At 32.5% G+C, this 16,389-nt stretch overlaps 2 protein-coding genes across 2 annotated transcripts; both read right to left on the minus strand.

Moving 5' to 3' along the window:
• Positions 1-562: 562 nt before the first annotated feature.
• Positions 563-3,381, minus strand: LOC132062700 (probable pectinesterase/pectinesterase inhibitor 20). The gene is made up of 3 exons (XM_059455225.1): positions 2,697-3,381; positions 2,035-2,394; positions 563-1,473 (listed from the first exon to the last, which is right to left on the minus strand). Exons 1-3 carry the CDS (start codon positions 3,223-3,225, stop codon positions 770-772), a joined length of 1,593 nt encoding a protein of 530 aa, XP_059311208.1. The 5' UTR covers positions 3,226-3,381; the 3' UTR covers positions 563-769.
• Positions 3,382-6,552: 3,171 nt separating this feature from the next.
• LOC132062120 (putative pectinesterase/pectinesterase inhibitor 22) lies at positions 6,553-9,014 on the minus strand. Its single transcript, XM_059454759.1, has 2 exons — positions 7,976-9,014; positions 6,553-7,310 (listed from the first exon to the last, which is right to left on the minus strand). Exons 1-2 carry the CDS (start codon positions 8,972-8,974, stop codon positions 6,681-6,683), a joined length of 1,629 nt encoding a protein of 542 aa, XP_059310742.1. The 5' UTR covers positions 8,975-9,014; the 3' UTR covers positions 6,553-6,680.
• Between the last annotated feature and the right edge of the window lie 7,375 nt (positions 9,015-16,389).

Consider the following 16,389-nt stretch of genomic DNA (forward strand, 5'->3'; position numbering starts at 1 on the left):
TTTAACACCTGGCTTTAAATCGATTTATGTACTTCTCCTCCTTACAGCTTATAATTATTTTAGCTTTTCATATTACACTGAGAATATATATCTAGAAATTTCATACTATTATATCACTTAAAAGTCAATTACAACTAACCACATAAAAGAAGTGTATCTAGCAACCTAGGAAAGAAAATAGTAACGCCCTACAACAAGGTAAACTATAAGGGCTCGTTTGGTATGATGGATAAGCAAAAATAGTCTTAGGATAAAAATTTAGTGCCGTCTTATCCCATGTTTGGTTGGGATAAAAACTCGGGATAACTAATCCCGGGATTAGTTATCCGGGATAATAGTGTTTTTTTATCCCATATTGAGGGTGGAATAACAATCCCGGGATAACTAATCTCCGGGATAAGTTATCCCGGGATAACTTGTTTTCTAAACAAACGAGCCCAAGATTATAACTATTGCTCTTTTGATGGACAATATGATTGAAAACAAAAATTTCCTGTTAAGAAATTTTTGAGATATTCGTTGATCTTGGTGATAACCTATGCAAATTGGTTTTTGTTACGGCAGTTTTTCTCCTTAAATTTTGTACATGTAGCGATAACAACGATAGGTTATCATCCAGCATTTTATTGACCTGACATTTTTTCTTGAATTGAACTAATTTAAAAAATTTGGGTGAGAAACTAACACACAAACAATTAAAGAAGATAGAGAGGTCACTTGGAATTACTGAAGAATACAACCAAATAAAGTATCAAGAAAAAGTTGTAGCTTATAAATATAAACCACCAGCATAAGGGACTCCAGTCCAAGGCAACCAAAAATCCCCCACTATGAAATTGGAGACAGTGAAACAAGATGCATCCATGAAATTAATTTCACCACGATAACCAGGCCATGTGACCCTGTTACTGGTATTCGATCCTGGACCCGTGTTCATATATTCAGCATAATACAACGTACTTAGCGCGAAATCCCCTGTCCAAATCGACCAACCATCAGGATGGATAAAACTGTCCATAAATGATTGCATATAAACAGTTCGGGAATACTCTTTCCATGGCCTGCCTAAATATGTCCGTACTGGAGTACTGCCATTGTACGAGGCCAAGTCAGAAGCGGGAATAATGGTACATTTGTTAAAGGATATGCCTGTGTTCTGGTTAATGTCTGTTCTGCCCTGTGCTGTAATTGGATTAAACTGGCCGGGCAATGGAACGCGGGGATAGATGTTACAGTTTTGGAAAACAACAGCTGCATTTCCGAAAATGAAGTCTATAGTCCCGTAGATGTTACATTCCTTGTAGAATTGTCTCAGGGAATGTGTGTAAAGCGTGTCTTGATACCCTTCAAAGCTGCAGGAGTAGAATGCGGATAGATCAGCACTATTCCGAACGGCCACTGCTTGGAGCTTTGCTGCTCCTGCTGTGTTCTTAAAGGTAATGTTCATTGCGACAAATCCTTGCCCATCTACAGCTGCATTAGTGATAAAAAGAAAGAATTTAAGTTATATGCATGCACTGGCGGTATTAAAATATTACACATTACTTTGCTTAGAAGGTTTTAGAGATATATTTGTTTGATAAGAAACCTAACGAAGTTACTCGTAAATTAGCATACTACTATAATAGATTAATACACTAATATAAAAATTTACAATCTCAATGTAGTAGAATTTAAAAAGGAGGTTGGTGCCTGGTTCCTTCCCAATGATTGCAGTACTATTAAGTAGGCTTTATCACCATCTCCCTTCCCCCCAACCAACCTCAATAAATCCTCAACCTCAAAATTTCATCCGTGATAAGATATTATGACTTCCAGGGAATATATAATCCATAAGCAAAGAACATAGGAACTGCATGGTGTTAAATATGCACCGAAAAGTTTACTAATTAGGGGCAATTTTTTTAATTTTTTTTTTACTTCCTTAATATTTTCTTTAATAAACCATAAAAGATCCAAAGAGAGATCTGGCTTTTCCAGTATGATTGACTTGAAGATAAATATAGTAATATCTCAAAATGACGAAAAACTTACCAAATGTGGCAGAACTGAAAGTTGTCCATCCATCAGGTACGTTTCGATTTCCAGTGATTATAGTCTTGTCTATGCCATCACCAACCATCATCAAATACTTCTTGTTTGTAGCAATGGACACATACTCATGGTAGACGCCAGCAACCACATATATTTGGTAAAAGCCTTCCACTGCTAGGCTATTATCCGGGGAAGCTGCAATCGCGTCATTGATAGTAGTGTAGTCCCCGGTTCCATCTGGATTCACCACTACCTTTTGTCTAATTTTCAACATACTCCAACTTACAACATTCCCTAAACCAGAATCAAGATTCCACCCCTTCTTAAAAAGTGCTAGTGACACACTGCACATCATGCTGCCTGTCCAGAAATAATATAATTAAGTAAAAGTGTACTTTCTAACGACATAAGCTTTTAGATAACTAAGATGGTCATGCAATTAAATATAGTACTTATTGGACTAGGTAAGGGACCTGGTTCAAATCTCTCACTGTTTCTCAAAAACCCAAAACATATTTTCACGTGTTTGGTCCATGAAAAAAAATCAGACCAACATTTGAGAGGCGTGTTAAGACATAATATAATCAAGTAAACTAAACGTGTGATATCTCTATTAGCTTAAGCTTGTAAATGAGACAATCATAGACTACAGTGTGATGTACCTTTAGAAATTGAGGGTGTAATCAGGTTTGCAACCTGTAAATTAGAAGTCGCGACTTGAAGACCATCCAAACAAGTTTGTTTATTGGTGATAGCTGCACTAAGCCAGGTATCAACATCAACAGCTTCTGTATTCTCAAGTGAATTATTTGGTTTCTTAACAACATTAGCAGTATTCAATAATAGATCAACATTTAGGCCAAGGAGAAATTGGCAATCTTGGAGAGCAGAAATTGTGCTTTTAGGCAGTAATAGATTAATTGGGTTGAGGAAATCATTAATTGAGTCAAGAATCTGACTAGTTGTTGAAATTGAAAGCTGGATGGAGAGCCTTCCTGAGTCATAAATGTCAATGGAATTGTTTTGAGGCAGTAAAGTTTTGCACAAGTTGGGATAAGGGGTGATGCTGCAAATTGTATCAGAAGATAGAGATGCATGAGAGGGAGAGAAAGAGAGTACTTGAATAATGAAGAATACAAGGATATAATGCGTGAATGCCATGGCAAATGAAGGATTAGGCTTATTGAGCATGAATATGTATAGGAAACATGCATTTATATAGCAACATGAGTTTCATAAAACAATTGCCATTTTGTAAGAATATAATATAGTTGGATAGATCATGGCAACTTGGATGCCATGCTGTTGAAAAGAGTGCCATTTTATTTTGGTAATATCTTCTTAGTAGTGATTCTCGGCGGTTACGATATTTTTCTTATTATGTAAAATATAAACATCGATTTGCAAGCAAAGTCAAGCTGTACCAAGTGAACTTTGAAACTTTCAACCTTAAATATTTAAATTCCATTTGGAATTAGGAAGCGTTCTCCGTCAATATTAAAAGGGGAAAAAGAAATGTGCATTCTACACAAAATTAAAGGGAGGAGGACAATTGTGAAAAATGCCACATAAGATAATTATTCCATTTGATCATCGTTGGACTGTTTCATTGACCAATTGCGAGATAATTTTTTTAAATAACTACTGTGAAGCATTGTGCTTAGCTAACTGCCAGACAAGGATGCAAATCGACTCCTTATATAGAATGCATATCGACACATTCAATGAAGCAGTCAGTACGACAGACAAGGTACTTTCTCATTTTTAGGACTAAAAGATCCTCTATCAATATATTAGCATACCCATATCGGCAGTTAGATTAGCAGTCTCTCTCTAATCAATCGAGTAACTGGTTGTAAGAGAGCTGACTATCTACTATCTATGTCATGCTAACCAAATGACTAAATTCTCTCATAAGCTAGTTAAGCTTATCGTCTTAGTTTCCTTCAATTAAATGAATAAGCTTTTTGATTAATTCATGGTGCCACCCCCTTCCTAGAATTAGAATCCGTTGAGGGTTCAATTGCCCCTTTCAGTACGAGTTCAGGCATAGGAATAGCTTATACAGGTCAACTTCAATTGCCTTAAGCCTAAAAATATGCAAGAACATCAATATTGACTACGTCGCATTAAGGAATTAAAAGTCTAAAAAAACTTGTGCAATATTTCACGTGGCAAATTATGCACATGCCAAGAGAAAATTAAATAGTAATCACAACGATTTAGGAGATTGCCAACCATAAGTCCAACTTTCTTGCTTTCGCATATTAGCAAATTAGGGATATTCTAACACAGAGAAAGGTTGGGTCATTTTCCTCATTAAGAAAAATTTATGAATTTAAGTTATATGCATCGTCAGTATATATATTTTTACAATGTATATAAATTAAACTCAAAATGTAAATAACCAAATTAAGACTTAACAAGCAGTGGAGAAGACCTCAAACATACATACCAGTGCAGTCTGTTCTGAATGTACCATCTTGACAACTCAGCTAAACATAAGTCAACTTAAAACAGATCCCCTATATGTTGTGGGTCAACTCATGACCAATTCAACAACATTAAAATGCTAGTAAATCATAGACAGCTATATGATATTAATGAAAAGTAGTGGCATGCTTCTAAAAATCAAAGTACACACATTTTGTTGCTTTCCTAAGCATTGAATGTAGTTGATCACATTTGGAGAATATAGATTTAACACCTAGCTTATTATCGAACTACTTCCCCTCCTTCCAGCTTATAATTATTTTAGCTTTTTATATTACCCTGAAGAGTATATATGTAGAAATCTCATACTATCATTTCATTTAATAGTCAACTACAAATAACCACATAAAAGAAATGTAGTTAGTAACTTAGAAAAAGTAACGCCCTACAACAAAGTAAACTATAAGATTATAACTATATTGCCCTATTGATGGACTATTGGTTGGAAAAAAAATTCCCGTTAAGAAATTTTGAATCTACTCGTCGATCTTGGTGATATTTAAAATACTTAAGTGGTAATTAAGAAAAGAAGTACGTAGTTTAATAGTCAAATAGTTAGGAAAACCTAAATAGATCCAGCATAACTTCAGTGAACATAACGAAGTCGGGGAACTTTTTCCCAAGCACAAAAAGTAGGATACATAATTATAAGGGAAAAAGTGCAAATATAGCCCTCAACTTTGAAATTTAGAGCGGATATATCCTCCATTATAAAAGTGGAGTAAATATACCCCTGTGATTACAAAATGGTACAAATATACCCTTTTTGCGGATGATTTTTTTTTTTTAAATCATTTAGTTCATTTTTTAATTAAAAAATACCACGTGGATTTAAAAAATAGTCTACCCATTTTTTTTAGTAGACATATTTTTTAAAGCAACTTGATAATTTTTTTCCCTGGTGGGTCGGTTCTGGTTCGTTAAAAAAATTGGTAGACTTATTTTTTTTAAAGCCATGGAGATATTTTTTTAAACGAACTAGACCCGACCCACCAGGAATTTTTTTTAATCATGTTGCTTTAAAAAATATGTCTACTAAAAAAAAATATAGATTTTATTTTAAAGCCACGTGGTATTTTTTTAATTAAAAAATAAACTAAATGATATTTAAAAAAAATTCCGTCAACAAAAAGGGTATATTTGCACTATATGTGTAAGGGCCGGGGTATATTTGCACCATTTTGTAACAATAAGGGTATATATATATATATATATCTTTTTTTAACCGGGGGTATATCTGCTCTAAATCGCAAAGTTGAGGGGTATATTTGCATCTGTGCCCTAATTATAATACAATACTTCCTCTATCTCATTTTAACTGACACTTTAGATCTTTTCAAATAATAGTTATAAGGTATAGTTTACTAAGTTATCATTGTTTATTAGAGGCTATTTGAGAATGGAGCAGGATTAATTAAAAAGAAATATTTTTTTAATGTTAAGGGTATAATTAGAAACAATTACCTACTATATTCTTGATTTTTTAAAATGACAATTATTTTGAAACAATTCTTTTTGAGCTACAGTGACTATTAATTTAGGACGGAGGAAATAATGTATTTTATGGTGTCTCCTTTGTTTGCCTTGAACGTTTTGGGGACAAACAACTTCGGAGCTAGTCATATATATATATATATATATATATATATATATATATATATATATATATATATATATCATTGTTTATTAGAGGCTATTTGAGAATGGAGTAGGATTAATACAACACCCTCTTTTATTGAAGGAAAATAATTTATTCAGAGCTTCTACGATCCTAGTAATTAAATAGCCCCAACACTAGCCAATGTGTGTCGCAGGTCTGGCCAAAATAGTTTTGGCAAATGCCGGATCAATAATATATGCATGAAAAATAATCATGTAAGAATGATTGAGAAAAATATTGCAAATTTCAAAAGGTGCAAGCAAACATGCACAAGAGGAAGAAATTCTTCTCTAAAAATTGGACAGAAGTGAGAAAAAGGAATAATGATAGCTATTGATTTTGAGACGCTCCACTTCTAATCGGGATAAAAAAAATCCTTATTTTCCAATAAATGTCTTTGAATATAATTATACACACACAATATATAAAAAATTAATGATATAAACATCATTTCATTCCACTAAACAATGTACTATAATTGCGTTACTGCAAACTAATTGGTAAGACCAGCTGAGAAGTGGACGCCAGTGGCAGGCAACCACGACATGCCATCAATGAAATGTTGAACAGTGAAGAAACCAGCTGTTGAAGGATCCTTAATAATATGGTGACCGGGCCACTTAACCCGACCCGAAAGTGATGATCCAGGCCCATAATTCTTATACTCACCATACCACAAACTATTCAAAGCAAAGTTCCCATACCACTCCAACCATCCTCTAGGCTGGACCATACCACTCATATAAGTATTCATGTACACAGTTCTTGAATACATTTTCCAGGGCCTGCCCAAATAAGTGGGCCTAGTAGTATAAATATGACTATCTTGGATTGAGAATCCAGTGCTTTGGTCTGGGCTTTTTCGACCTTGGGCTGTGATTGTGATCTTTTGTTGAGGAAGTGGCTCTCTAGTGAAAATCTTGCAGTTTTGGAGAACTGCAGCGCCATTGCCAAAAATGAAATCTATGGTACCGTAAATGCTGCATTCGCGATAGAATTGACGGAGTGAATGGGCGTAAAGTGTGTCTTGATATCCTTCCATGCTGCACCTGAAGAAGGCCGATTGGTCTGAGTCCACACGAAGGGCCACGCCTTGGAAAGTTTTGGGCCCAGCAGTGTTGCGAAACGTTTATGCCTATAAATGAACCCCTTCAAACAAATTTGTTAAAGAAGGAAATCAAGAGAAAGGTTACTAGTTGAACTTATATATAGCTGAAGATTTTTTTCCAGTATCAGGTACTTAAAATAAATTACATGCAATGGTTTATTGAGGTGAGGTTAGCATATTGGGAAACAAGGCATGTTACCCGTTACAACGGATTAGAATACGTTGACGTATAAAAAGTATGTAAATTAAATCCATTACACTTATGAGAACTGAACAACCTTGCATTTCCAAAATTATAAAGATAAAAGTTGAATCAGTGGGTCATTGCTCTACTAATTATACATTATTTAGACATTGGGTTAACATAAATTGCTCTAGTTTTATCCGTTCGTGGACCCTACTTTGAAGGATATATATTTGGAAGATCTAAAATTTGGAGCTCAATATTATTTCTTAAAAACATTTAATAGTAACCTAAACCATGCACAATTTGAGATGCTCAAATGTACTTTTCATGATTCGGAAAAGCTACACTTTCCAAAATTATAATTCCCACGCTAGAATTTATTTTTAACGATATATCACACAATTAAATAAATATATTGGCGATTTGGTCACTTTGTTGCTAGTTTATGTAACTTAAATCCATAAAATGGCACATAAGTGGAATGACCTAATCAAAAGAACATAAAGAAAAAGGGTTCATCAGAAAAGTACGTACCAACAGTTGCAGTTCGAAATGTAGTCCACCCTTGCATGAAATTTCTGTTACCAGTAATAACAGTGGCTCCAATCCCATCTCCCACAAGCATGATATTGGTCTTTTTCTTCTTCAAATCAATATTTTCATGGTAAATTCCCCTCTTCACGTAGATCACATATCTCCTGTTACTATGGCTAGGAGCCTCATTCACAGCCTGTGCAATCGACCGATAACGGCCACTTCCATCTAAGGCTACAACAGCATCTACATGCATTCCATTTGGACTAGAAACTAGCATCTCCTTGTCACCATTAGTCATCCACTCTGGATATTTTGGAGTTTCATGTCTTATACTCTCATTTCTTGGTTGTTTAAATGGCAAGCTATTCAATTGAACATACAAAGTTAGAACATTGCTAATGAGTTGAGTGACTTGTGTTAAACTTCCCTTGATGAAGTTTTCGAGGTGTCGATCCGTGCCTTCGAATCCTTCTAAACATGTATCTTGATTACTCAATGCAGCACTCAGCCATGCCTTGAGGTTTCCCTCATAATGGACGTTCCTTGAACCGGCTCGGATTTTTCTCATTTCACCTAAGGACCATGCTAGTTCAGTGACCGAGAAATCGAGAAGTTCTTGACAATCTTCGATGGCCATTTGATCCCGGGATGAAGCTGATAAGGTGCTGAATTTTGTGATTGATTGAATGGCTAGCTTTGCCTGATTGAGGGAGTTGTGAACGGCCGCTCTGAGGATTGAATTGGGGTCCCTATGACCAGGATTATCAAGGTTGGATTGTATGTGTGAGAGGCATAAGGCTTGGTTTTGGATGTTGTTACAAGCTTGAATGATCATGGCATGAGGATCAAGAGTATAGGATGTTTGGTATGGATGGAAATTATTATGTTCATAGAAGGAGAGAACTTGGTAGAAAGGTAAAAGAATGAAAATGAAGAGAAATTTGGTAAACTCCATTTGATGGAACTTTTTGGATGAAGAATGGAACAGGGAATGGTTGCAATGGCCAATTTAAAAGAAACTGTGATAGGAAGGGAATACAAATTGGGAATTGCTTGTCATGAAAGAAAAGGGAGAATTCTAGACATGGACATGTATGCTTCTCTCTTTCCAACTTTCAAGTTATCCTGCCTTGTATGGCATGGTTACAAAATTCTTTTTTACTATGTAGTGTCAATTTGTTATGGTGGCTAAGTACGGTACTACTTCTGGAAACCTAAAATTGGATTCTTCAGTGTGTGGGCTCCATTCTTGTATATTTTGGTTTCACACTGTTAAAAAATGTTTGTCTCCTCCTTCCTTTTCTTCTTACTAGTTTTAGGCTACTTGCGTTGTGCGTGTTAATAAATTAAAATTTTATACAAAAAGAACAAATTATGTAAAATAGCAATGTACATTAAAATATATGCAATATTCATTTAAATGACAAAATAATAATATTACTACATTAACTTAGTTGTTGAATTACGTGTGGTCAGTATTTAGATTTTCCTTCTCTTTGCTTTAATCATGTAATTTTGAGTTATAATTTCCATCATTGATATTACATTCCTAAGAAGTTTATTTTAACTTTTTAAACATTCAAGAAATGAATTTTATATTAATATTTAAACGTGTGTCTCTTTGGTCGAAATTCTTTGATTATTTAAATATTTATAACACTTTCAAGCCTTGATATTTACTTAAATTTATTTCTATATTTTTTTCTTCCTATAATTAGAAAAGAATTTGTCATTCGTTGTCAACTTACAATCTTTTACTATCCCCCTTTTAAATTATGGTAGCTATAATATTCTTGAAATTATGGAGAAAATGTCTTGAAATCTATAAGCTTTAATTAGGTGGATAAAGTTTATAACAAATATAAAAGAATCTAAGTAAAAGTCATAGTTATTTTTTGATTTTGATTCATGTTTTTTTTTTTTTTAAAGAAATAGGCTTAAGGCCTAAAGTCAATCTATTAGCGATACAATTGATGAAAAGAATAAAATTTTATGAGAATTATTGAAATATAAAATTAATATATTGCACATATATATGATTATGAATATTATGTATACAATTTTTCGGTTTGGTTCAATTTTTTTTGATTTTTTTTTAATAACACAAAATCAAACCAACCAAAATTATTGATATTTTAAATTTTAAATCAAACCAAATCCCAAAAAGAATTTTTAATAGAACAAAAGAATTAGCACCGATTCTTGGATAATCACCAAAATATAGAGGCACTATTTGTTCAGAACTCTATATCGATGTGATTTCATTTATTTATTACAATCACCAATAACCTAAATTGTCTTTCAAATGGAATCAAATTTTGCTTGTTTTGAGAATATATGCCATGGGGATTTGAAAAGCTTATTTTGTCTTACTTATATTTTGCTTTGGATGGATTTATTTCTTGTAATTGAAAGTAACAATTTTTGTGTGAGATCAAATTATCTGATAATGGGAAGGAAGAGTCCTTGACTAATTAACTTAAATTATAAAAATGAGCCAAGTATACTTTGCTTTAAGATTCTATACTTTTTAGTGGAACTCAACGTCCAATATTAAAAGAAGAATTATGACCCTTTTTTTTTTTTTTTTTTTACTTTTCCAATAAATATTTGTCAAAGTAAAAAAACTACAAAAATAACGGTTTCTTTTTCACTTTTCCAAAATAATAGGAGTAAAGAAGGTGGTGAGGGTAGTTACCTCACTTTTTTCAATTGGTGTGCTTAATAGACAATATCAAGTAAAGAATATAAAAGGAGATGGAAAACAAAAGCAAAAGCACTAATAAGCGACAAAGGAGTTTGAAACAGAATTAATACTTCAGCAAGGACCAGAGAAGAGAAACTTGTTTTTCCAAGTTCTATTATCAATAACGAATGCACCACAAAGTTAAAGACAAGACAAATATGCCATAGTTCCCATCAAAGAATGCTTGCTTGTGGTTCTGGGAAATAAAACATACGAGAGTAAATGCTTTTGAATAAATAATTTACTTCAGAGTCCTAATAATACAATTGGTCATAATATCTTCAAATAAGGGAAAGATTATATATAAAGTAAAATATTAATAGATTTTATAGTGCTAACATGCTTCAAATAAGGAAATATTAAATAACCAAAATTTTAGTTGATTTAAACTTTTGAAGTCGTTAACATTAGGGAAATTATTAAATTACTATTTTCTTTAGTGTGAAATCTTTTTTTAAAAAAGTAAATATAGGTGAATAATATTTGCTAAAGGCCTTTATTCTTTTAATATCACCAAACTATTTGAAGATAATAAATAAAATTCTACAAGCAAACAACTTAAATAGTAACGAATATGAACGCATGGATGGATGGATCTAATAATTAGCACATTAATATTGAGTGACACATACTTAGATCACAAATTATACATGTTTATTGTTACATCCATCACAAACTTACTCTAGCTACTTAAGTTTTAGACACGTAAGAAGTTGATATAAATACAATAATACATAGTATTCCACCTCCAACATCATGAAGCTGTTGAAAAACTAACCAAGTGAAGCAACTGATGCTATGAAGGCGGAAGGCCGAAAGGCATGCCAACGAAATAATAAGGCCTGAATAGTAGAAGAAACGTAAAAGAAGACTAAAGAGAATCTAAGGAAGACGCATAGAAATATAAATAGTGGGAATTAATTCAATTAACTTACCTCTTTAAACCTAATATTATGGAGAATCTCGGCACCGCAACCATTTCTATGAATCAACTAATCTATGAAAAAATAAGTAAATAATCAGATCATTAATCACACACTATCAAACAAGTGTATTTTAATCTATGTAAATTATAAAAAATTGTATAATTGAAAAAGAGCACAATCTCAAAAGAAAAGACCGTCGAATATGGTCTTAATTAAGGAGGTTCAGGTTTTTTCTTTCTTTCCGGCCATTGCTAATTTTTTTTTATAGATGTAGATGCACTTTCTAACCCTAATAAGATTTTATTTGCCACAAAAATCTAAGAATAGTATTTAAAAACAACCCTATTCTTAAGAAATCAATATAAAGAAATAATAAAATATTTTTGACTCCGCACGTTTGACTCTTTTTCCTCTTTGCATGTTAAGAGTCCTAAACCTAAAAGAAACTGAAAGTGCTCCAATTTTTTTTCCTTATCAAAAAAATAATAAAAAATGTTTACCTAAAATATGTAAAAAGAATCAAGCGGTTAAAGTTATTGTTATTTTTCTTTTACAATTCTATTATACTATCACTTAGTTCAAATAAGGAAGTATTTAATATATAGCTTTAGTTGGTTTCGAATTCCCAAAAATAAGGGAAATAATTAGTGACTATTCCTAATATTATTAGGAAAATAAATAATTAAATAATAATTTGTGAAAAATAGTAAATGATAATTTTGTCTATTGTGAAGTCTTTTAATGAAGGGCAAAAAGTTCAATCAACATTTCTAAGGCCCTTCGTGCTTTTAATATAGTACTAGCTTTTAGAATACGCCTCTTCAAACAAACAAATCTTGTAATACCATCTAATTAAGATTTTGTCTAATACTTTGCTTATATAATATTTAACTAGTTTCTCGGAAAGTTCTAAAGATCAAAGCTAGTATATCCATATATTAATAAATTACGATTACCAACATATAAAGACTCTAAAGAGTGCCTCTGTTCAAGCTATTATTACGCATGATGCTTTCGATAAGAAAAGAATTTCTTGATTCTTTGATGACAATTGAATAATCCTTCCCTATCAATTGTATCCATTTAATTCTTAATTTCATGAAAATTTTATCAAATTACATATCTTTCAAGGCCTCAACTTAAAGTGTTCCACTCAGATTTTGTATGAAAAGTGCCTCAGGACAATGTATTCAACGAATTCAAATTTGGCGTTTCTTCCATTTAAAGCCATTTCTCAATGGCTTATGGTTCATCAGGTTCATTTCTCTCTCTCTCTGACATTTTCTTGAAAAGCTTGAACATTATTTACTGACCCAGGTTCAATGAAAAGTGGAGGAGATATATGTCTTCAACAACGTTCAAGTCACTTTCATCACCAAAATATTCCATGATTTCAGCGGGTTCTATAGGGATAAAATTCGAAAGAGAAGCCTCAAAGTTGCAAACATAGAACATAATCTTCCTGTTTTCGGCAGTTTAAATAGAATTTTTTTGAAGGACCTCACCCATACAACTTCGCTGAAAAGGTACTCTGTTTGTATCCAATCTGGTTTCAAACCTTTTTTTTAATAAGTAGAGTAGTTAGGTTTTTTAAAAAGAGTATTTTAGTAATTTAACTTTAGCAACACGTGTATTTCGAGTCATGTTGTGCATGATCTTATAAGTTACCATTAATATTACTAAATAAAATCTTAAATAAATATTTATATATGAAATAATAAGTACGAATTTCTGTGAATGGTCAATGTGGATCGTTGTATGGTGACTACTGAAGTGTCTGACATTTAAAAGCTTAAATTGTTAAAGAGACCACATTTTTATTATTAACTATATTCTCAACATGCCCCCTCACATGCGTGCCCGATTTTTTTTCATGGGCCAAGCACGTGTTTTTTTTTTTTTTTTTTTTTTTTTTTTGGAGTGGGTGACGGTAAGATTTTATCCCAGGACCTCCGCTGCTCTGATACCATATTGAAGTGTATGACCATATCATCTAAAAGCTTAAGTTGTTAGATAGAGCACACTTTTAATATTTAATTACATTCTCAATAGTGACTTGTGGTAACGATAATTAGATATCATTTGAACAATCAATCACAGTCTAGATACATGTGTCTTTTTTACTCATTTTAAATTTTATAAGGTACAAACATGAAATGAAGCGTATCTCACCTAATACTTTCTTATAGATGATATTCCTAATGTATGTTCCTTCTATTGGTTTCAGTTACTCTGTCACAACCAGAACTGTTGTTGTCGACGTGACATAAAGTTGGTCATGTGAAAAAACATATTATGATTGATACAATCAAACCTTGGAGATTATTTGACTCTATATTTTATTTATCACTGTTGCAAACATAAAGAAATTAATTGCGGCCTCTTAAAATTTTGTAACAGCACTATGAATGAACCCAACCGCATTAGATTTTGGTAAGAGACTCATTAGAATTAGAAATAAATGTCCTGATAAAATTAAAAAATCTGGCTTGTCTGTTCAAAAGCATCGGCCTATCTAAAACTTTCATCAATAAACAATTAACAAATTATAATTATGAATGGCGGTAAACAGCTTGAGTGTCAAAACCAAGCGGTGGTTTTTTTTCCTTGGCTTATCGAACCAGCATGTGCCCATTCCTCCTTTGATGACTACCGGTAGAGAAAGCCTCAATTTTCCGATGTGGATTGAAAGGAAGTTGGGGATGGACATAGATCCTTCTGGATAGAATAGCAGTAACAGACTTGAACAAGCAACAATAAACATTGGGACAGTAAATTAAAGCAATAAATGTCCAAGTCTTACCTAATTACACTTACTATTTAACTCTTTATACGAAGATGAGCATATTTGCTCGAAAGAATGGAGAAATTTGTGGTAAAACATGAAGAAATTTGTGGTAAAACCTTTTATTGTTGGTCTTCAGTTTGTTCAGATTCTATTAGATATCAAACTGATTAAAGAGAATTCAACAACAAATATGGTAAAGAAAAAAATGCTAGAAAAGAATAGATACTTAGATAAAAATCTGCATCAAGACATCTTGTTTTAGAACCTTGATTATGTTTCTTAAAGAAAAAGAAACTCCTAGGGTTATCCACTATAAAGAACGATACTCCTAAAATTAGACAATGAAAAGGAAACTGAGCGTCTCGCACAATGTACGATCAAATTACACGAGTAGTAGGAAAAGCAGCAAACTTCTCAAGAAAGTGAAAAATATAGAGTACTTAAAATGCTTGCCTTCTGTGACAGGTAAGATCGATGACAGAATATTTCAGGCACATTGTAAACCTTTTCATCAATCACGCTGAATTACGACGATTAAGTGGAACATAACTTATTTGAATTCTCTGCCGACAACATCGATTTTTCGGATGACTCCATGTCATCATCATCTACCCTAAATTGTCATTTAAAAAAACTGAAAATTGTCATTCAAATAAACAAAGGAATCAACTGAATCATTGAACAAAAATTAAATATGCAAAACTAAATGAAGGGGAAATTTGGTGAAAACGCATCGAAAAGCCATCATAGAGATAAATTTTGTGTTGCTGTTACCATACTGTTTGAAGTTAATATTTGTGAAGCGGCGTATTGGTTCGTAGACATTAGGTTTTCTTACAAGTTATTTAAATTATTTAGAAGGGTAATTACGTAATTTAACTTTTAAGTTTTGGAGTTCATGCTTTTAATATAGTATAGTACGAAGATGAGCATATTTGCTCGAAAGAATGAAGAAATCTGTGGTAAAACCTTTTATTGTTGGTCTCTTCAGTGTGTTTAGATTCTATTAAATATCAAACTGATTAAAGAGAATTCAACAACAAATATGGTAAAGAAAAAGATGCTAGAAAAGAATAGATACTTAAGAAAAAGAAACTCCTAGGCTTATCCACTATAAAGAACGATACTCCAAAACTTAGACAATGAAAAGGAAACTGAGCGACTCGCACAATGTACGATCAAATTACACGAGTAGTAGAAAAAGCAGCAAACTTCTCAAGAAAGTGAAAAATTATAGAGTACTTAAAATGCTTGCCTTATGTGACAGGTTATGTGACAGGTAAGATCGATGACAAAATATTTCAGGCACATTGTAAATCTTTTCATCGATCACGCTGAATTACGACGATTAAGGGAACATAACTTATTTGAATTCTCTGCCGATAACATCGATTTTTTGGATGACTCCATGTCATCATCATCTACCCTAAATTATCATTTAAAAAAACTGAAAATTGTCATTCAAGAAAACAAAGGAATCAACTGAATCATTGAACAAAAAGTAAATATGCAAAACTAAATGAAGGGGAAATTTGGTGAAAACGCATCGAAAAGCCATCATAGAGATAAATTTTGTGTTGCTGTTACCATACTGTTTGAAGTTAATATTTGTGACAGTTAAGGAATTGTATGAAGCGGTGTATTGGTTCGTAGACATTAGGTATTTTTTACAAGTTATTTAAATTATTTAGAAGGGTAATTACGTAATTTAACTTTTAAGTTTTGGAGTTCATGCTTTTAATATAGTATAGAAGATAGATATAGATATAGATAGATATAGATGTAGATATAGATAGATCATTTTTCTTGTTCACAATTAAAATGGTCACATGAACCAAACAAGCAAGCGCAAAACGGCAAAAGGGTTAATAAGAAGATTTCTCCGCCGCTAACTTTAGAAATCCACTAAT

Source organism: Lycium ferocissimum, chromosome 7 (genome assembly GCF_029784015.1).
Source record: "Lycium ferocissimum isolate CSIRO_LF1 chromosome 7, AGI_CSIRO_Lferr_CH_V1, whole genome shotgun sequence".
Taxonomy (NCBI): Eukaryota; Viridiplantae; Streptophyta; class Magnoliopsida; order Solanales; family Solanaceae; genus Lycium; species Lycium ferocissimum.

Coding starts and splice junctions, on each gene's coding strand:
- LOC132062700 (XM_059455225.1), bottom strand. CDS start 3,225: ATGCTCAATAAGCCTAATCCTTCATTTGCCATGGCATTCACGCATTAT. Junction 2,395..2,696: donor TACACCCTCAATTTCTAAAG/GTACATCACACT, acceptor ATTTCTGGACAG/GCAGCATGATGTGCAGTGTG. Junction 1,474..2,034: donor TTTCAGTTCTGCCACATTTG/GTAAGTTTTTCG, acceptor TCACTAATGCAG/CTGTAGATGGGCAAGGATTT.
- LOC132062120 (XM_059454759.1), bottom strand. CDS start 8,974: ATGGAGTTTACCAAATTTCTCTTCATTTTCATTCTTTTACCTTTCTAC. Junction 7,311..7,975: donor CCTTTTTCTTTATGTTCTTT/TGATTAGGTCAT, acceptor GCATAAACGTTT/CGCAACACTGCTGGGCCCAA.